Source organism: Pteronotus mesoamericanus, unplaced genomic scaffold (genome assembly GCF_021234165.1).
Source record: "Pteronotus mesoamericanus isolate MK-2021 breed Mesoamerican mustached bat unplaced genomic scaffold, CSHL_Meso_final contig_105, whole genome shotgun sequence".
NCBI lineage: Eukaryota > Metazoa > Chordata > Mammalia > Chiroptera > Mormoopidae > Pteronotus > Pteronotus mesoamericanus.
Window position 1 is genome coordinate 18,417,406 of NW_026555006.1, and position 23,148 is coordinate 18,440,553.

Below are 23,148 nucleotides of genomic sequence, written 5' to 3' on the forward strand. Positions count from 1 at the left end.
GTAGATAGAACAATAGACTGGAGTAATTTTAAACCTTAAAAAAATCATTCAAGTACTAGATCGAACTGATCGGTGCTCTTTTCAATTTCATTATAGTGGCAATGATAAAACTCTGGATGAAACAATGAAAAATCTGTAACAATCACGATTGGCAGATAAAGCACACCATCAGGAGTATAATAATCTTTTGGTTGAGTTATATGAAACTTTGATGCTAAAAATCATTACTTTGCAAATAATGCCCTAGAGCAGAAAAGCTGTCTACTGTTAATGTTCAGTAACACTCCTTTTTTTAAGTACACTAAGTTAACTTCTGTAGAATTTTTTTTAAATAAGAGAATTACTTACAGGACCAAATGCTGAATTATTACATTTTTATGATATGTGAAAAGTAGAGATTGTACTAATGGAAACTATTTGATGACCCACATCCAAAATATCTTAATTTTTAATAAAGTTCTGAAGAAAATATTAACTATCAGACACTTAGAATAACTTTAGAAGGGTAGCCACGATTAAAATATCACCAGTTTTCTATATTTAGATACATTATATAAACAGCATTAATAGTTCAAATCATAATTCTTGTAACTTCATTATGAAATTTCTCCAATTTAAATGTAATTTTTAAGCAACAAAAAAAAGTTAGAGTATTTGGATCTTCATACAACTTATTTGACTGATTTAACTAAATTAATCAGTAAATTCAATCAGCCAGTGGTCAGATTGAATGAGTTTTTGACCAGCTTTTTTTTTCTGTGTTGCTGTAATTAAGCCTATAGACAGAAATAAAGGAACTGATGTTGGCTTTAACATCACAGTGCGTTAGTTTTAAGGCAGAATTAGAAGTTAGTATTTGTCTTTTCATAACGTGAAAGAGACCATGAGGTTTGCAGCTGACAAAATTTGATTGACTTCACTGTTGACGTTTTTTAATTCATAGGCTACCACAGATAAACATTTGTCCAAAATCACTACTATCATGATATATAAGAGATAGATTTTATGCCTTTGAGTTAGCAGCAAATGTAAAACAGAATGTATCTTTGCTTTTTTTGTCTTTTCTGTAGTTTTGGATGGTACTCATTATGTGCATAACTAACACTGTTTACTGTATGCTTCTGTCTGATCAAGTGCATGTTTTGGAAAAGGAAGTTACTGTTTGCTCGCTTAAAGTTAAATGTTATAAATTTAAACATGTTCATGTAATAATCAGTTTGTTGAGCATGTGTTCACACCCTGTCACATGATTATTTCCTCTACTCAGAATGCTGCTTACAAACACAACACAGTTAACCTTGGCATGCTGCCCTATGGAGGTATTTCAGCAATGCATGCAGGCAGAAGCATGACTTTAAACTTGCAGACTAAGTCTAAATTTGATCTACAAGAACTACCTCTTCAGAAAGTAAGTATGGACTGCCCTACATGTGTCAGCATACCAAAGCCAATTAATGTTGTTTGCTCACTTAATGTGTTTAGGCTGTACATTCAACCCTGCTTAGAGACTCTCACGAGTCCATAGAGCATAAGGGCAAATAATGTAGAGCCTGAACTCTTCGTAGCCGCTAAATGAATATTGTAGCTAGACAGATTATCAGATTCCTGCTTTACAGCTTTGCTTTTTGGACTGAGCAGGTACATGGCTTTTTGTGTTGCTTTAAGGCTCATTTTTCATATTATTCATTTTCTTTTTCTTTTATTCTCTGTTTTTTTCATATATATATTTTTTGAGACAGCCATATCTTCTCTTGTTGATGACTTCTAAGAACAGAGCTAGAAATTATTATTGGATTTCTGTTGATTTCTTTGGAAAAGACGGAGTCCTCAATTAGAATGGAAATTAAGCAGTCGACACTTCAAAATGTTTTTCACCCATTTTCTTCACAGGAAATATTACACAAAAGTAAAACATGAGAAACAAGTTTGTGACTTCATGAGTAAATTGTTATTCATCCTAGGCTAATTTGAAAATAACAAGCTCGCATAATTTTAAAAGAAAATGTAGGCTCATTTGAAAGAGAATATACTGTAAGGGGTAACATTTCCATTGTGAAAAGAACATTTCTGCTTGTTTTATTCAGCCAGCTGAGAATGCACATTTTACCTGTTTAAATTGATTAATGTCTTCTGTCTTGGTTACATTTTGATGGAAACTAATGAGTCATTTTTACACAATATGTCATTATGACTTTATTGTTAATATAGTCATTAGCCTAGCAATTTTTTATGAAGAAAAGCAATGCAAAGTGGGGAAAACAGAAGACAGTAGCCCACAAACAGTTCTCTCCTAGTAAAATTAATGACCATATGGAACAAACTCCCATCCCAGGAAAAATGAGGGCCAAAAGACCTCAAATTCATGTTTTATTGTCAAATTAGTCTTAATTACAATCCCTGACTCTGAATTGTTTGCTTCCCACTGTAAGTAGAGAAATAAAATCACAGACACATTTATAGTCACAGCTTTATCATCACTTTGGAAAGAAAAAAAAACGAACTAAATAAGAACATTTGAATCTTGTTTTTCCCTGTCTTCAGCCTTCTGTTGGAAGACCAGTGCTGTGGGGGTAACTTTCTCTCCAGGGAGAAAAACAACTCCAGAACTTGTGATGTTTGACAATGTCAGTGAAATAAACACTCCCTCTACAGCCAGTCTCAAAATACTAACTTAGTATCACTGAACGCAGACTGGGACTTGAGTGTAGATGGTTCTTGTGTGCTAATACATGATGGCTTCAACATACTACTATCAGTATGACCCTTTTTGCTGGAGCCCCAACTTTAAGGGAACCTGTTCTTCATGTTCCTTCAGATGCCCAAGGTGCTCATCCTCTGCCCTAACAAAATCAGTTTTCAAAAAGGCCTTGAAAGATATTAGCATAGTAATAGGTGACATATTGCAATTTTAATAAGCACCTTTCCTGGAGGTACCTATTAATTAATAGACAATTAATAGAAATCAAATCATTAAACTAAAATGATGGAATCTGAAAATTCAGTGAGATTAGAGAGGTCTTGGTATGAAGGAAGCTATTGCTTGAATCCCTTCAAATTATACCATGTGAATAGCTCCTTATTTTGCCTAATTTTTAGACTTATTTACTCATCAACCGATAGAATAATACAGCTATATTCAATGTCTGAAAAATGGTAATATACTTTGAAGCACTCTTTCTGAATGTCTAAATTATCCCCAGGTATAATTTAGGCACTTCTGCATTGCTATATTGATTTTCTCATGTTGTTTGAGGTACCCTAGAGTATGGATTCATTAACAATTACTATAGCTTTAGGATGATCTCTGACAGAAGTATTACAGAGTTTTAACCTTTAGAGACTCCTCAACTTCCCTCAGCTGGGCACAGGGATGACCTTAACAAATTGTATTTGGAAGCTACAGTAAACTGCAAACCAAGAATAATTCAACTATTGAAAGTCTCCATCTGAAAATGAATCATCATCAATACTGTATTACCCGTACAAAAAGAGAGAGAGAGAAACAGAGAAGGCAGAGAGTGGAAAAGGAACACAGGGCAACTATTCTATCACTACCAAAATCTTTTATGACCCAAAGTTATCAGTTTAAGGCTGCTTACCGTTAGGCCTTTAGGTACCTGGAACAACTTTCTCACCTGCTGCCACTGTAGGAACTTACCAGGTTCGGGCAGTGGCTGGTGCTCACTCAGTTTTGAGACTTGTCCAGCCTCTGCTTCCTCCCATGGATTCAGTCTAATCCTCTGCCCCTTCACCTTTGTGTGCAGATGTGTGTTCTGCAGGACTTCTCTAATTAGAAAGTTTGTCTGGTTTTTGTGCAAGGCCTTAATGTCACCCTCTCTTCAGGTGCAGTCCCTTGGATTCTCCCTTCTTGGATCCACTGGCATTGTCGCTAACTGGTCCCATACTTGAGGTTCAGTTTCCCTGCACTCTTCCATACAGGAAAGGAGATAGATTAAATTGATTTTCCTTTGACTTACAAATGCATAAAAATCAATGACAACACTTTTGTCTTGCTACTTACCATAGTAAAAATTAATATATCTACAATTCCTTTGCAGCCTCCAAATGTTTGTTAGCCACGAGAATTCCACTGAAATACAAAATAAAATCAATTTATAAACACACATTTTTCAGCAGATAAAATTGGTAAAGCTGTTCATTCTCCCATGGAAATCTGGAGCTGTCTTTTTATCATAAAATTCCTGAATGATAATGCTGGCCATGTCTAATTAGGTGCTATGGCAAATGACTCTGGGGCATCCTAGAAAGAAATGAATGAATGAAGCATCCTAAGAAATCTAAATGAACGTTTCACATTAAGCAAAGGAGATAAAGTTGCAGCATACTTTTGTGCACTGGTGCCCTCTGGAGGGACCATTCAGGGACTGAAATCCAGTCTCTTTTCCCACGCTCTCTGCTTGCTGAAACTTACCTTTTGCAATTAGAAGAAAGGAGCAGTTTTTGTATTTCCTGTCACCCTGAGACTGTCTTTTTGTAAGTTATGCACCCAAGGAAGGGGGACATTTTTATTCCTGCCTTCCCCAACCCCTCCATTTTGGTAATTAACAGAAAAGCACTATTTGTGTGAGTTGAGATCCTGATTCAGTACATTATTTCTCTTTGGGTTTGTGTGTTGTTTTTTTTAATAAAACATATGTAGTTATATTTTTGTCAACTTTCTTTAAACCAATTTGTACTAAACTAATTAAAGGATATAACTATTTGCGAGTAAAGATTAAAGAATAGTGTACTTGGTAAAGTATTTATACAGCAAATATTTACATGAACTGAAAGGGAAGATTTTCCCAGATTTTACTACATGTTTTGAATATTTCTAATGTTTTCATATTTATTACATTCCAGATTGAGTATTGTATATTTTTCATGGATTACAAGCTAAATATAGGCTTTCTAGTCTATAAATAGCAAATTATATTTTCTAATGTAATTTTAAGAAACCTCTTAAGATATTAAAAATGTGAATAAATACAAAAAATAGTTTAATAAATTTAATTTTCTTTAATATTTTTACAATATTTATTGATTACTCCAATTTCCTAAAAAATTAATGGTACTTATGTTCAGAATATTTAAGACATAAATCAACTATTAATTACAAAACTTTCATGTTTTCTATCCATTCATTCATTCATTCATTCACTCACTCATTTATCATTTATTTACTGCCTCTCCAAAAAGCATTTAAGGCAACTTTCTATGATGTTGTTAATGGCTCCATGTGCTTCTTTGGATGTGTTCTGTTGTAACTGAACTTAGCTATTGTCTTGAAATTTTATGTTATTGGAGAGAAATCTTTTATAGCTGACCCTTGAACAACATGGATTTGACATGAACAGGTCCACTTATATGTGGATGTTTTTCAGTTAATACTGTAAAAGTATGTTCTTTATTTTTTTTAACATTTTATTTACTCTAGTTTACTTTATTGTATGAATATAATATGTAGTACATATAGCATGCAAAATATGTGTTAACCAATTTTTTGTGTTATCAGTAAGTCTACCAGTCAACAGTGGGCTATTAGTAATTAAGTTTGGGGGAGTTAAAAGTTATGTGTGGATTATCAACTGCATGGCAGTTGGCATACCTAATCCCATATTGTTCAAGGATCCATTGTATTGTAAAATGTCAGATCAAACTACCATTTTTATTATCCAGGTTAATGGTAGAATAAATAAATATTTTGATAGAAGTAGAATAAAGGATAGGATTTATTGAGAATCTACTATGTACCTGGTACCATGACATACTTTAAATATGTTTTTTCACACAGCCTTCACAAAAAGCCTCATAGGAAACCTCATATCTTTATTGTATAGATGAAAAATCTGAGCCTCATGAATCACAGAAAAGTAGTCACCTGCATTTTTACTGTTTTACTATTGTAACCCCTGCATCTAGCATAATAGCAGCTGAATTTGAAGCTGACTCTGCTTGGCACCTAAAGTCCCTGCTGTTTCTACTATATGATGATGCCTTCTCAAGTGTTTGTAAAACCTGACATTTCCTTAGATCATAACTCATAATAGTTGATAAAGCTCTTTTAAATACCCTGTTATCTCACATATTCATAACAATCCAGAAAAGTAGATTTCCTGGGATCCAAATCATTTTCCATGTGCTATAGGTAGATGCTTTCTTAGTTAGCTGAGCTTAATAAATGTCTTCTCTTACTGGATCTATGCAAATAGTACCAACATTTTATCTGCATTTATTTACTCTAGTTCCAAGGGTTACATACTTGATGTAATTTTTTTTTTCTGAAAGCAAAGCAAGATTTATGTAGCAACTTCAGGGCAATTTATACCTATAACTTCTATTGATCTTGCTGTATTTATTATCAGCCACCTACCTTCAAGAAGGATTCTCTTAACTTTCTAATTATGCAAATTATTTTTATCTTATAAACTACATCTTTACCATCTTCAGACTGAACCTTGTGATATAACAATTTAGATCCAAGGTTGGCATATATATGCCTTTATAATACCAACTTTTGTTGAAAAATATGCAGGAAAAGAACAATATAACAATAATTTCTCTGTAAATACTTTGGGGGAAATTATTTTTGGTGAGTTTTTTGAATCTATGGTAATGGCTTTCATGAACTATGTTGACAATTACTAAGCAAAATAGACTCGAGCTCTTAAGGGATACATACCAAGATCTTTGCAAAGTGCCTAATTCTAATACCAGGTTTATATAATTTCTCTGAAAAAATAAAGTAAGTGAACTTCCCAAGCTTTTATTGAACTCATCAATTAGCAGACAAGAACAAAGCCGCTGGGTCAGCTAAGTTCATTTACTCTTATTTGTGAATCTGTACTCACACATGGATACACATAGACATACATGCATGCACACAGTCATATACAGCCTCATACATACACAGACATATTTAGAGAGACACATAAACATGCATATTCAGAAACATTTATGTCTCAGCAAAATTAGAAATTACTCCTTCCAATAGACACATGTGGTCATTCAAAACAGTCAGATTTTCAAATGTTAAATCTACAAATGTCCTCAGCAGTCTTTAGCACGAGCATCTCCAGAACAAAACTTTCACTAGCATTATTGAATTTCTTAAATAAAATTTGTTATTTTTCACTAAATCACACTTACCATTTTCTCTATTATTTTGAAATATTACAGAATTTAGAAGCTGAGAGAAGGGTGCAGGTGATGATTTTCCATGCCTTTTATATATAATTGGTTATATGTGGTAGGGATATAAAGATTTATTTTTAATCTTTTAAAGTATCTAAATCAAATGTCTAGAATGTGGTACTAAAAATAATTAAATGAATAATTTAAACTCAATTTGGTTATTTTCTCTGAAATAATAAATTTCATCAGTGATAACTTCATTACTATTTTTTATATTTTCTACTTGCTCTTTTTAACCTTCTATAGAATTTTGGCAACTGAGCAACTCTATTTAGACACAGTTCAGTAGCACTTTGTCAAAGTACAATTTTTTGTTAATTGTTATGCTCTTTGGGGAAAGAATATGAACCTACCATATAATTCTCTTTTGGTTTCCCCCTCTCAAACAATAATAAATTGTTTTCATGTTGTATTTCTACAAACTTAAGTCATCTTACTTAAAAACAAAAAGACCAGAATAGTCTTGAAATTAATGAAGAAAATTGTTTTCAGGCAAATTCCTTAATTTTGCTGTCTCATACAAGTATTTTTGTGTATCTATGTGTTTGTTTCCATTGGCCATAATATAAACAAATTGATACAGCTGCTGATCCTGATTTGTAAAAGAAAGAGAATGATTTCTAAACTAATGAAAAGCCTATGCCATGATGTTAGGAATTTAACTAAAGAGTTTTAGCCTTTTTTTTACACCAGGAAGAATTTTTCAATTCTGTTGCTCTCTGGGCCTAGGAGTCATGTCTGGCCAACTAAACCAAGTTTACTGGAGGAGAGATGCGGGTGATATGGAGGAAAAAAAGATATCTGTGTTAAAGCCTGGCCACTTCTCAAAAATCTGTGTTGCGCAGACCTAGCCAGATGAACTCACTTATTAACTCACTTCATTGGCAAAGGAACCACGCCAGAAAAAGACATGGGCCAGTAATGCCTACCCTGAATATTTTAACTGCTTAATTGTAATAATTGGATTTGTTATATTTTAATATCCAGAAAAATTGTGTATGGGTATATACAAGCATATTAATCTGGAAGAGGTAAAGACTAGAAAATGAATGCTTCAAGACCAATAGCTAGACTTTGCATAGTTATTTGGTTATTTTCAAGTAATACGTACTTTAAATGTGTTATCCACATTGGATTTTCAAAGAAACTCAAGAAAATTTATTCCTAGCTAACCCAGGAGCTCCAATTCAATACCTTTTTTCTCTTTTTTCACACTTTCTGAAAGGTTCATGAAAATGATATTCACATGGCCAAAGTATAAGAAGAAAACTGAGTTATCTCCTTATTTTTACTATATCCATTAGACCTTAGGGAAAGCTTCATCTAGTATCATAATAAATCTTACTTTCAAATAGTGCCAGACAATGCTTTTTCTAAAAAATATATTTATTTTTTCAAATACATTTTGAAAATACACTACCTAATTGCCTTCCCCCCCACCACTTTCCCTTGCCCCCTACCCCCTCTCCCTCCCTCAGTCCTTTTAAAAAGCAGACAATGCTTTTTAAAAATGCATGTAGTCAGAATACAGATAAGGTGGTTATATGTTTTCTAAAGGAGAACAACCATATGATCAGATAAAGCCTGGCAAGCATTTCACGTCCACCATGTTGTAAGAGAATAGTCTAATTCTCCCATTGTAGGTTTAGAGGGCAGTACCTCACACAGAGTAGAGCTGTGCATACATGCTCTAACCCCACTTTATTTATCTGTAGTGATCCTTCAAAACTTCTGCGTAAAATGGTTAGGAAACACTAATCATAATATCTCACCCGTAAGAATTCTCCAGGAAATCAAGCAGCTAGTACCTGTGTATCCTGTGGGTTGGGGGGAGTTGAAAGCATTTGTGAAAAGTTAATCTGCTTTCAGAAGAAAAATATCCCACTACTATATCCCTCCATGGTGTGTGATTACTTGCTATTACTCTGGTGAGACTTTGAAGGAGCTCCCAAATATCTAATATTAATAATAATAAAAACAGAGGAATTATTATCTGTTAAAAATAATAAGCAGTAAAGCAGTGAAAATAAAATATATATGAAGAGTTTAAACTTTAATGCATAAGTGACCTATATAAATAAATTTAGAATTAAAGGCATGATTTATTTATCCTGTGATTCTAATAGTACGATACATTTTATGCTGTTTTCCTTTTTCCCTCTAAGCCATCTGTAGATAATGTCATATAACCATGAATCTTATGCTATGCTAGTGTCAACAGTATTTTGGATTAGTGCAAGACATATGCTCCCAGAATCAGTACAGCTTTATAAAATTTGTTTTAGGCTATGGTTTAGAATATTAGAAGTTACGTACTGTATTTATATGGTTCTTACTTATACTCTGAATGGTAATATGACACTAAAGAAACAAGCAAGTTTTAAATGTGGTTTTTATCACTTTATTATTTGTATTATGATTTTTTAAATTCAGGTACTGTAAATAATCTAAACTTTTCTTTAAAATTTAATAAATAATTCTAAGATTGTTACTTTAGTTGAATTTCTCACTCCTTCCAAAAAGCTGTCAATTTAGAATTTTTTACTGAGTAAAAAATATATAATAATACTTTCAGTTCAGGGTATATGTTTTTCTGTAATTAAACAAAATTATTTTTACAATAATCATTAGGGACTCTTTTCAGAAAACTATGATAAACTTTTATTACATCACTAAAGAATGCCATACCATTTTTGCAATAGACCCCGTCCCAGCAAAGCAACATTTTAGACAATGGACAAGAAGATGTATCTCCTAGTGGCCAATGGAATCCTTATCCTCTTGGGAGGCGGGATGTACCTCCGGACACCATTACTAAAAAGGTAACCAATTTTAAGTTGATGACAAACCATGAACCTTGCACATCCATTGTAATATGCAATCCATAACTGATGTCATAATAACATCATTTCTAACTTTGTGATAAATTTAGGCTAAATATCCTCTCACTATGAGAAGACTGGTTAACTGTAAGTGCATTGGAAAGGATGAGAAATGAATATTGCCAAATATTCAGACATGGTAACAAATTTTTATAAACAGCATTCAGCCACCTCTCTGCAGATAGTAGCACCTGTTACTAGTGCCTGACACCCATCTTTGAAGTGCAAGTACAGGAAGGCGTGTAACATGTACTTCTGACTCCCTTGGCTTTGGCATTATGGTATAGCAAATTTGCATAAAATGAAATTTGACTACAAAAAAATAGATTTGCATTTCTGAAGTTGTAGCCATTCATTGATTTAATCATTCATTAAAAAAACAGTTAGTAGCACTATGTTTTGAGCAGTTACTAGATGCCAGGGGATAAAAATGAATAAGATACAGTGTCTTACCTACAGGATATTTCAGTCTAATGAGGTAGGCTGAGTGATATGTAGGTAATTAAAAGACTCTATGTTAAGTTGTCATGAAGAACATAAAAAATACTCTGAGAGAAGACAATTGCAAGGTATATGAAGGAAAAAGGATTAGTTTTCCAGAATATATTTTTTTAACTCCTACAAATCAATAAGAAATATACAATACAATAAATATTTTTTTAAATTTCATATTTTCATCAAGAAAATGCAAAAAACTATGCTACTTTATATTTGCTAGACCTGGAAAAATTAAGTCTGAAAAATTGATGTTGTTTGCAAATGCAAGTTCAATTGAAACTCTTTTATGCTGCTTGTGGGAATAAAAAACACAATCACTTTGGTGACAAATTATCTTATAAAGCTAAACGTGCATATACCCTACACTTCAATAATTTCCTTCATAAAATACTATTCTAGCAAAACTCCTGTACATGACATTTAAGATATTTGTAATGTTTAGAACAGCAGAACATTGGAAAAACCCAATGTCTACCACCATGAAATTGTGTACATAAATTCTGTTATTCACACAAAGGAGTATTTTACAGCCATGGAAATTAGTTAAATATAATTATGATAATTTATATAAATTTTTAAAATGTGATTTGAATGAAAAACAAGTTTCAGAAGATGGTACGCTTCAAAAATACCATATTTATAAATCTCAAAAATAAGCATAACTAAAATATATTGTTTAGACATAAAGTACAGGAGTGAGAAAACTACTTTTATAAGGGAATGGTTAATAAAAAAAATAGGAGTATTGTTATCTCTAAAAGGGAAGCTAGGGGTAGGATGAGGGAGTAAGCTGGTATTATTGGTACTGTTCTATTTCGTAGGTTGAATTGTGGTTCTTACACTCTAGCTCTTAAGTTCATCAGTGTTCATTTTATAATTGTGCTTCATAACTTACATATACACTTCCTAATCACATACTTTCTTTGTAACCTAGGTGGTTTTACCCTTGATGATGACTTCAACGCTTTTAATATATATATATACATAAAATAACAACCTATTTACCCAAAATAATTGTTAACACCTTGATATTCAGGTGCCATGCATGTTATTAATCTGCCTATAGAGCAATGTTCAGTGCTTCAGATAATTATAATATAGTGGGATTAGTGCTGTGAAGATGGGATACAGTGCTATGAGGGCGTCTGTCTAATAAAGCAGCTAGAAGAAGTTAAGAAAGAAGAGTGGTAAACTTAAGCTGGAGAGAGAAGCATAAGCCAGCTCATGCTGAGCTTTATTGTGAAGGAAATGGGAAGGAAAACGTTGAACTATTTTAAACAGGGCAAAGACGTGATTAAATTTTCCTTTAAAGAGCACTGATAGCTTTTCAGAGAATGAATTGAAGAGGAGAGAGACTAGAGACAATTGAACCAGTTAAGAAACTTCTATTGTAATCTAGGGGAGAGCAGATGGAAGCAATGGGTGGTAGAGAGGAATGCGTAGATTCAATATATTCTTGAAAGTTAGACTGGACATAGGGCATAAGAGATAAATGGCAGTTCCAATGTTGATAGCCAGGTTTCTAACTGGAGCAAGTGGGTGATGATACGCACCCAGATAGGAAATACAAAAAAAGGTGTAAGTCGAACTGGAAGAGGGAGGGACCTTATATTTTAATGTGTTGATTTGCTATACTGTTAGGGCATCTGAGTGGAAATGCTTAGTGGATATTTGTATACATTTACTGGAAGTTCGGGAGAGAACTTTTAGTTGGTGATACAAACAGCAATCATCAAACTGAGCCATGAGTGAGACAGACGGATGACATAGAACTCCATGGAGCACCAATATTTAAGAGATGTTCTTATGGAGAAGAGAGAAGAAATAACCAAAGATTTTTTTCTGTAGGATCCTTTCCATTGCAAGTTATAAAAAATTCAAGGGAAACAGCCTTGAATATTAAGGAAATACTTAGGTAACAGAAGCAGCAGCATTAATGTCAAGTAAGGCTCAGATTTCATTTTCAATTATATAATTTTAAACTTAGGATTTTCCCCTCCTCATTCTTCCATTTATATTGTTGGTTTTATCCTAAAGTTGGTTCCCCTCAGTACAGAGTAGAGACAGAAACCTAAAACATTCAAGAAAGGAGTATCCTTTTGAATGAAAGGAGAGAATTGTGGTAGAATCTGGAAGGAGATTTTTAAGATGGAAAACACCTGATCATGTTTAAAGGCTGATGGAAAGAAGCCTTTGGTGAAGAGGAGGTTGAAAATCTCAGACAGGAAAGGAGGGAAATCTGCTTCTTTATGAGGATAGAGGAGAAGATGAAAACTGATGGCTAGGAATTAAAGGAGGAGCTTTCTCTGCCTAGAGCAGATTGCCTGATCAGGAGGAAACCACATGCACATACATAGCTGCAAAGGACAACTCTCATTTTCCCATACAAGGAAAAGCCTTATTCATTTATTATTAATACTCTAGATGAAACTAAAAAGTGTTTACATTGTACATCCACACATCCATTTTAAGTGAAATCTACTTCCAGAATCCATAATAGTATGTTTAATCATATTTTCAGTACCAATCATGGTGATCTTTTTTTGCTTCTTTATGTGATTTAAGAACACCATGCAATCCTATATTGATTAAACATTTGTGGGCTAGTTAATCTTCTTAAAGTTTAGAATAATTGTTTAATATTTCTGAAAACTGTATTACCCTTCTATACTTCTTGTCAAATGTGAAATAATATTTCTTTAAAATTTTATCATGTCTTTCATTTGCAAACTCGTTTGTATGTTCTCCCTACTATCACAGTAGGCATTTTCTGACTACTGCATGTTATAGTTCTGAGATTTTAGACCTATAAATAGATATGCGTACCACCAAGAGCAGAGAGAATAAATAATGTTTTAAATATTTAAATTTAGTTTTTTACTATATATTTATTGAACATATCAAGTTAATATTCAGTGAGAATTAACCTAAGGAAATGAAAGTGGTAATGAGATTATTTGCCTGGGCTGCAGGATTTACCAAAATAGGTGTGAAAAATTGTACTGTTATTTATTGGGTTCATATTATATTCTATAATGAATTTTTTTAAACCATCGTTACTTTCGCAGTTGTCATGAAGGGAGTAGTCATCAGGCCAGACAGAATAAGAGTAGAAAATTAGAAATTGAACTACCAATGGAGTGGAGACTCAGGAGAATAAGTGTAAAGAAGCCTTAACCAGCACCTCATTGGAGTCTCTTTCGCAAAGTCTCTGCACACTTTCTTAATCATTATCTCTGTGCCTAGAGATACTAGTATGATGCTACTACTGTGATATTACTGCTATGCAGTATTAGTACTATGATACTCCCGTGGTCAGAAACTACTGTGGCATTGCAGAGATCCAGTGGAAATTCCTTGGCAGAGAGGCTTTGATTGAACTTGTCCCTCTCTGTTCTGGCTATCACAGCTCTTTGGTTTAACTAACATTGGTAATACTCATGGCTATGACTACTGTACTTCAAATACTACAGAAGAACAAAGATAGGTACTCTCCGAGCTGTGTATCCAGAGATTGAGACACAAAATAATAATTAGATGAAAAAGTGTTTATCAGGAAGAATTGTGTCCCTTTATCTGTCATAGGCCTATGTGGCTAATCCGTGGCAAAATGTTCAGCGTGTTAAATCCTGACTTTTCTTACAGTCGTAATAGAAGGTGTAATAGAAAGTTTTTAAACTTCCTCTTGTTGTGTCAGCTTTCAAAATTCCAAATTCTGGTTTCTTCTGATTTCTGTTCATTGACGAAGTCCGGAAATGACTGCTAGAAGAACACGTCACAGCTCTGTAACTCTCCCCCTGAATTCCAGGCAGTGCTCCTTGAGCACTTTAAGAACTGCTATTACAACCTTGCAATGGCAGAAAATTACAGTGCTTTCCGAGCAGGATCTGTATTTTAGATCCCATCACGCCACTGCCTTGACCACGGCAGCCTATCGCGTAATGCCGCAGTCACCGTGGTAAGGACTATTATCGACCTTGTATTGAATAAACATCACTCTCTGCCAGGCGTTGTGCTAAATGTTCTGATGCGCTCTTCTTCTAATCCTCACAACCACCATATTAGGTAAGAGGTACTATTTTTATCCATCTTATAAAAAAAGAAAGACTGAGTTTAGGTTTTCTCAGAAACTTCACGTTTAGGTTAGGTTGCTTACCAAGATCATACAAGTGACTAAATATTTTAGATTACTCTCCTATATGTAACAGAAAAGTGGATGAAGGTTATAGTGTAAAATAAAAATGAAAGTCAGAAATTATATAACGTGATAGAATCCTCCATAGGAATGACAAGGTTGTTTTTCCCTAATTCTGAAATGACAAACTCTTTTAAAAGTATCGAGAGTCTTAAATAGATTAAATATCTCTGAGGAGATTTCAAATTAAAGGATAATGCTGTAAGGATATGTTAAAATGTTAGAGCAGAAAACCACCACAGCAAAAAAAGCTAAAGTGACATAGTGAAACAAATGAAACAAAATATTTCCCTTCTGGAAAGAGTAACTAAGAAACTTTAAAATCCTAGCAATATTAAATCTGAAAATTCTTTAAATGCAGGGACTGAACATGCAAAGGTCCCTTTTAATGTTGTCTCTTTAGCATGACTCTTCTTTCCCCAAATGTCTGCTATTCCAGTTTAAGAGCAGTGAGAATAATAAAGGTGGGGATCAAGGGTCAGCATCAGGAGGGACAGGGTTGAGGAGAAAGTATTAAAAATGCAACTCATTTAGTCTTGGCTCACCAACTTGCCCCTTAGGCTGAATTGGCCTGTAATTTCTGCACATCTACAATGCCAGCCAAGCCATTAAGTGCTTCAGGATTGCCAGCCGCTCGTCATCTCTGAGGTCTGCCCAGGAACTCATTAGGAGAACCGAAAAGAAATTGAAAAGAAATTATATATTTTTTGGTCATTTTCATGTTCTTTTTATTCTCTCTTCCACAGGCCCCCCAAGTTGGAATTTTTGCTTTTTTAAACGATATTAAGAATTTTTTTTTAATTTTTAAGTTTCTTGAAAGGAATATTCATTCCTTATTTTAATTCTGGTATTTGTCACGTTTCTTAGTATAATGCATTTTACAGTTTGTTTTTCTACATATTTAGAAGGATAAGACCTAAAATATCTTTTGAGAATCTTAAGTTGCATTGCTATTGACCACATGACCACGTCATCGTTTCTGTTTTAAAATAGCTGAATCAAATTACTTCTGGAATTGATTTTTTCACTTGGAAACAAAAGTCAGTCTATTGTAGGACCTTTCAGAGAGTAAAAACAAATTGAAGCCATTTTTAAATGAGAAGTAAATGTTCAAAGATACTATATTTTACAATCAGCTTAACCTATACATTTAATAATTTAAATAAAAGCATTTTATTGTTATGCTATAAAAACTTTACCTAAAATATAACCAAGTTTTAGTCATAGGAAAGTAGTTTTCTCCAAACCTCTTGCCATTAAAAACAAATATGGCTATCAGTGTTATATATGGAACCAGAATAAAAATAGCTACAGCCCAGGCCTTTGTGGCTCAGTTTGTTGGAGAGCCATCTTGAATACCAAAAGGTTGGGGATTCAATTCCCAGTCAGAGTACATACCTAGGTTGTGGGTTTGACTCCTGGGCAGGGAGCATATAGAATGCAACCAGCCAATGTCTCTCTCACATTAATATTTCTCTTTTTCTCTCTCTCTCTTCTCTTTCTCTAAACATTTTTAATTTTTTTTTAAAAAATAGCTACATTTCTTGGCTTTTGCAATTTAACTGAGACTGGGTAATAGTGCTTTTGGAATTCCAGAGATGGAGGGAAGAGTGGATGTAGCTCACTTATGTAGGAACAGAGGAAAATCTGGAATGGATAAGAAAGAGAGGTAAAAATTTAAATATTGAAAAATGTCGGGATGGCAGAAAGTGGAGTAAATATTGAGGCTATAATTGAGCAAGTCAAGACACAGAAGAAGCAGATATGAAAATCAACTGGGTAAACCTTACGTATAAGAGATAAGAGGGAAATAGAAGTGTTTCTTATTTCCATCAACAACATCAACGTCAAGAATATCTGTTGTAATTTAAAGTAAAACTGAGTTTAGAAATGATTCTGAAACTTTAGTGCTTTTCAGTGCCATAGCTAAACTCTCCTTTTGTGCAGAAGGAAATATGTCAGGTAGTTAACTTCTGCCCGAGGCTTTGTGTCTTTTTCCTCCCAAAGCAATATACATTATTACCAGAGAAGAACCCCCAGGAGTAATGCCTCAATTTTTCAAGCCCTAAGCAAATGAGAACAATCTTCTCTATCATGGTGAGTGATGCCAAGCACAATCCTGGTCCCCTCTTCTCTGATTCTCTTCCTTATTCCTCATTTTTCTCCACTGATAGGAGCAAATTTTTACTCTGGTTAGAGTAAATTTTTCTTCTGCTAGACTGGGCCATCATTGAAACTTGAAAACGGGTTGGAATCCTTTATATGAAGTCATTTTGAACTCAAAAATTTTCCTGAACATTAGGAAAAGAAATCTTTCTGAGTCACTGGATAGCGGGAGATCCTCCTGGCTTCCCCATCCTCTTCATGTCACCCCCGCTCATGTTGGCGGCACTTAGCGCTTCGTAGTGAGCAACATAAAGACAGCACTGATCCCACGGGGCTGGCATATGCTCCAGAAGATGCTGGGCTTCAGGAAGAAATAGTAGCCAAATGTATTCACTGTTAGTGAGTTTCGCCAAAAAACAAGAAATGAGTTAGTGAAAAGGCAGATTGATGAATGCATACAATTATAGATTTTTATTTTTATTTAGATATTTTATTGGTTATGCTGTTACGGTTACCCCAATATTCTCCCTTTGCCCTCCTCCACCTGCCCCATTCCCTCTGGTAATCACCCCCTCAGTTCATGTCCATGGGCCATGATATTAAGTTTTTGGCTTCTCCATTTCCTATACTGTTCTTAACATCCCCCGGTTTATTCCCAGTTTACCAATTGGTACTTCTTAATCCCTGGACCATTTCCCCCATTCTCTCCCTTCCCCCTCCCAACTGATAACCCTCTAAATGATGTCCATAACTATGATTCTGTTTCTGTTCTGCTTGTTTGCTTAGTTTGTTCTTTTAGATTCAGTTGTTGATAGTTGTGAATTTATTGCCATTTTAATATTGATAGTTTTGATCTTTTTCTTAAATAAATTCCTTGACATTTCATGTAATAAGGGCTTGGTGATAATGAACTTCCTTAGTTTTACCTTGTCTAGGAAGCACTTTATCTGCCCTTCCATTCTAAATGATAGCTTTGCTGGATAGAGTAATCTAGGTTGTAGGTCCTTGCTTTTCATCACTTTGAATACTTCTTGCCCCTCCTTTCTTGCCTGAAGAGTTTCTTAAGAAATCAGCTGACAGGCCCTTCAAGAGGAAATGCCTGAGAATCCCGCAATTCCTTCTGCCACCCCAACCTGCACTGGTTTTCACAGCCAGAAGTTATGGGGACTTATCTTCCTGGAATTGGAACCCTGGGCTGGATGGTCTGGTGTGGGTCTGGGATCCCTCACTCCCGAGGTATCCCTCCCAATTTTTATCTACCACATGTAGGTGTGGGATTGCCCATTCTGTGTTTCTGCATCTCCACGTCTCCACCTCTCCTACCCACCTGGATGAATGTGACTTTTTAAAATCCTTGGTTGTCAGATTTCCATACAGCTCATTTTCTGATGATTCTAGGTTGCAAGTTCCATCTCTAGCCCCAGCACAATTGATGCTTCTCTCTCACATTGATGTTTCTCTCTCTCCTTTCCTCACTCTCAGTCTGGATGGATGTGATTTCTTTCATTCTGTAGTTGTCAGACTTCCATTCAACTTGACTTCTGATGGTTATGAGTGATGGTTGTTCCATAGTTTAGTTGTAATTTTGATGTGATGTTGTGAAGATATGAGCCATCATAAGTAAACAAAAAATCTTTTAGCATACTTCTCTTGTCCCCAGAGAGACATTTCTTACACAAATATCTGCAGACTTTTTTCTCTTAAATAAAAACCACTTTTTTTCAGGGGACATAAGTTTTAAAGGGAGGGTGCAACAGTGGGAAGATAGCAGATGTGCTCAATTAAAAAAGAACCTCTCTTCCCAGCAGGGCTTTGAAAGTTGATTCTCTAGATCTACATTAATGCAACTCAACTTTCCTTGAAGGTACCCCAAAATAATCTGACACTGATTATTTGTGTGAATTGTTAAGTACCCACTCCTTAATTTTTCCATTAGGTTGAAAAAGGAGTTTTAAGCAATAGTTTCAATGACATCAGTTGCCTGGGAGGTGAACATACCCATCATCATAAATATCCTTTCAGGTTAGGAGGTTTAGGAGTAGGAGAGGTAGGGAGGTGAAAATTATATCTTCTGTGACTTTTGTGTTAAGAATCAGTTATCGATGACATTGTTAGTTGTCTATCAAACATGTATTGGAGGCCCTTTGAAATTTCTGGTGCTTATATTTAGTGACTATATTAAGACACACACTAATCTTCCCTGCCTAACAAATATATGCCTCTATCTCTATTTGACTAGCTTCAACATGGTCTTTATAGAATAAATAACAGTTATTGTTTTAGAACAGGATAAAAATGCCCTGACTGGTTCTACAAATTAAAATATGTAGAACAATCCAAAGAACAATTATAAGAATTATAAACTAAGGGCTCAAATCTACTCTTTAGAATTTCAAGTTACACTCCTTTTATATTACTAGTATCAAAACTTTCATTCAGATTAATTAAATGTACTCTTTTTAAAACATAGCTTATTGATTGGTTATCATGTCACCTTTTCCAAGAAGTCAATGTAGTCGTGCCTTTTGCTATACTAAAGAAATAAGAGTGAATACATCCAGTTAGATTCAATGCCTCCCATAATTGCAAATTATTGACATAAGATAAAGAAGGCTAAATGTATTTAAAGACTTGCTTGTTAAACAAAAATTAGTTGCCAAAGCAAGAAAACATGGCAAGTAGGAAGTCAAAAATTTCATGAAAATGAGACCCTTCAGAGCAGTACCATGTACTTAGTAACAGCAGCTGAATCAGGAAGAGGGATTTGAAGAAATCAATGAAATAATTTCCTCTACTTAATGGACGATTTCAAATATTTATTTCATTAATCTAAACATCTGGGATGATGCAGTTTTAATCCATTTATTTTAATATTATTTACTATATAGATTTTTTAACTTTATTTTATTATATAAGTTTGTTCTAAAAAAATAATGCAGATAGGAGGTCACAGAAATGTAAATGGAAAAATTATTTTCTAACATAAAGTTCTTTGTGACAGCTGAATAAAATACTATTTGGTTTTGGCCCTGGTTGGTTTGGCTCAGTGGATTGAGCACTGGCCTGCAAACTAAAGGGTCACCGGTTCAATTCCCAGTCAGGGCACGTGCCTGGGTGCTGCAGGCCAGCTATCCAGTAGGGAGTGCCTGAGAGGCAACCACACATTGATGTTTCTCTCCCTCTCTTTCTCCTTCCCTTCTGTCTAAAAATAAGTAAATAAAATCTTTTTAAAAATATTGTTTAGTTTTACACTTTTTTGTAATTGAATTTTCTTCTTAATGCAACATTAATTATTTAACTAACGAAGCACATCCCTTTATCTCCTAATAACAGTGCAACAATACAGCTGTCTTCAGTAGTGAAGGACTTTGCTGTCATAAATCAGGAAATTGTTCTCACCCAGACTGGCTCTAAATTATGCCCTTAATAAAAGTGCAAACCTAAACAGTGTCTATCAAAAGACTATTAAGTCAGAGGTAGAATAAAAACATGCCACAAGCTAAAGCAATAAAAAGAATATCAGGTTAATACTACTTATTCCATCAATTCTTGACGTAGGTATTCCTTAAAACTATTATACTTCAGAAAATTGTGATAATCACATTTATACTATATTCATTTTGGAAGAAATCTAAAAACAAAAAAAATGCAGAACTAGTCCAATGCAATAAAAATGTCCATGATTGAGTATGTAATGTGAAGGCTTAAACATGACGACTGGCATAGGATCAAGAATTGTTGCCAAATAATTGCCACATAGAGGATGTCAAAATGATAAGATTCCATTTCCAGCCACTTGGTTTGTATCTGATTTACTGTCTATGGTTCTTAGAAATCTTATGGGTGAAAGAAATGATTGTCAAATTTTTATTGTTATTGTGAACATCTTCCTTTTTATTTTATTTTATTTTATATTTTAAGAAAGTTTAAGTCAGCATCATCACAGAACAAATTGTAGGTTGAAAAGTATAGACTTAACTCTAACTTCATCATTTTTGATTATGGATCCTCCACTTTTTTTTCCTTTGGTTAATAATTTCTAATTCTATAGCTATGCTTTAGAAGTTGACATTTAATCATGGTAGAATGAGCATATAGAGATTCCATAACCCAAAAATAACTGCCTGCACATATCAGCCAGCTGCCATCCTCAGGCACATGTGCTGAAAGGACGACCCTATTGCCTCCCTCTTTTATCTGTCATTTCAGGCACTGGAGTATATCATCAGTATTTGACTTTTGAAGATTTAAGAACAGCAAATATTTTGAATGCCTCCTCCCCCAATACTGCACTGTGCCAGTAGAATGAAGGGTCACCAAATCCCCAGGGCAGAAGGAAGAACATCTTCCTACCCCACTCTTTCAAACTTCAGAGCTCCCTTCCATATATTGTTCAAGTTTGTCCTCTTTGCCTAAATGGGAGAACAAAGGTTTTTGGTATCAAAACCTCCCTAACTAAATACAAGTAAAAGAAGAAGAAAAAAAGAAACTTAATCATTTGGTTATCAGAGTCATAAAACAATATTTACAATACATATTTGGCAAGGTAAACATGCTTAATATACACTCTCTTATCATCTTCACAAAAACCCTATGGGACTAGAAGGTGGGGGCATGGAATTGGGGCACACAAGATTGGAGCCCAGTGTGCCTGGTTCGACTGCTGGGTCTAACCACTATGTATACCACTAACATATTATATCCCACCCACCCTGCACAAGTAAAAAAAAAAAAAAAAAAAGGAGAAAATATTATAACATAGCCTGTTGCAATAGTAAATAACCCTCAATATCAGACATATATTTGCTCATATATTTAGCTAGTACTTTTTGGCACAACTTGGTCTTGTTTCCTGTATTTCATTGCTCAGAAGAGAGAGAGGAGCCCTGGCACCACTCATATATTTTAAAACAATTTTTGAGTCTTCTTCAACTTATTTTTCATGACCTACACAAATCAAATATTTTACATACTTCTAAAAGGGCTTGTTTTCCAAGCCTTTTTCTTTAATCTAAAATATTAACAGGTTCTTTATTTACCTTTAGGAATCTCAGAAGGAATAGAATCAAGAAACTACTTACTAATCATTCTACCATATTGAATTAATTCTTCTTATTAATTTTGTTCCTCAAAAATTTTAGGCATCAAACTTCCTGATTATGTCCTCTAAGATTCCTACTGCTCTTTCTTGTTTGATGGTCTCCATTTTCCACAAGATAACCTAAATCTTGTCACCAAAACCTCTTGTGAAAGTGACAAAACTGCACTGAATATTGAAGCAAGCCCTGCAAAATAGTTACACTAATACAGAGAAACTAAACTATGTACTAAACTGCAGAAAAAAAAAAACATTATCTCAATGTTTTTCTTATTTCTTAAGATCCTGCTCTTTATTTCTTTTAAGCGAGAGTGCAGAAAAAATTGTGAGTCTTCACTTTTCATTTAGTGGCCCTTGAGTGCATTAAAGTCTGCTGTTCAGTTTCCTCCTCTGGGAAGACAGTGATGCATAGTTTGTAGAGTGGCTCTGAACATTTATCACAGCACCTATCACATAAATGTTTAAATAATGTTAGCTACTATAGTATTTATTATTTTAGGTAAAAATGTATAAATTATCGACAAGCAAAAGCTTTATTTAGCTTTGTTCCTAACAGCAGGTTGTTAAAGAGGCCGAGGGCATAAATTAACATCTCTTTTGAGTTACTTATACATGAACAGAGGATATACTCTTCACCTGGACAGTTGTCTTGAAAACATATACAATGATGAGGACGGAAGTATCTGGGGAAAAAAATGAAGATGAATCACATCAACCTAAAATAGTAGCCCTTTTTTGTGAAGTAGTATCACCTCTACTTATGGCACAATTCTTTTTTAAAAAAATTTGTGTACAAGTTGCTGTCTCTCTCTCTCTATAATAAATATTTAAAAGGCCACTTCACAAAATCTGAAACAAATACATAATTTACCGCCTGTTAACAAATAACTTGTGAGGCACGGTGTCTCTGACTAAGAAAGAATTTACGGGAAGCACGGAGTTCAGATATTGGTAGATTTTCAGAAGGTGGAATATTTAGGAGTTCATTGACCTTGAACCAGGGAAACATGGTTACTAGAGTGAGATGCTGCTGATTGCCTAACTTTCAGGTGCCTTTCTAAAACAACCTGTCATTGATTAATTACAAGTTTAAAACAAGTTCAAATTGGTGGTTATTTATTGCTATGGCCAAAGGACAGTCAGACCTTTACTCAGCAGATAAGAACTTTTTATTC

The 23,148-nt window shown here is 34.3% G+C and overlaps 1 protein-coding gene across 2 annotated transcripts in view; it reads left to right on the top strand.

The window, feature by feature from the left end:
• The window catches only part of LRRC7 (leucine rich repeat containing 7), a 389,615-nt gene that overhangs the window by 312,332 nt on the left and 54,135 nt on the right, over window positions 1-23,148 (top strand). Inside the window, exons 21-22 of one of the 2 annotated variants that reach the window (XM_054574559.1) lie at window positions 1,268-1,408; window positions 9,897-10,016. In XM_054574559.1, coding sequence (XP_054430534.1) covers window positions 1,268-1,408; window positions 9,897-10,016 — 261 coding nt within the window. The remainder of the gene's footprint in view (window positions 1-1,267; window positions 1,409-9,896; window positions 10,017-23,148) is intronic. The other variant, XM_054574567.1, reaches the window with a different exon arrangement.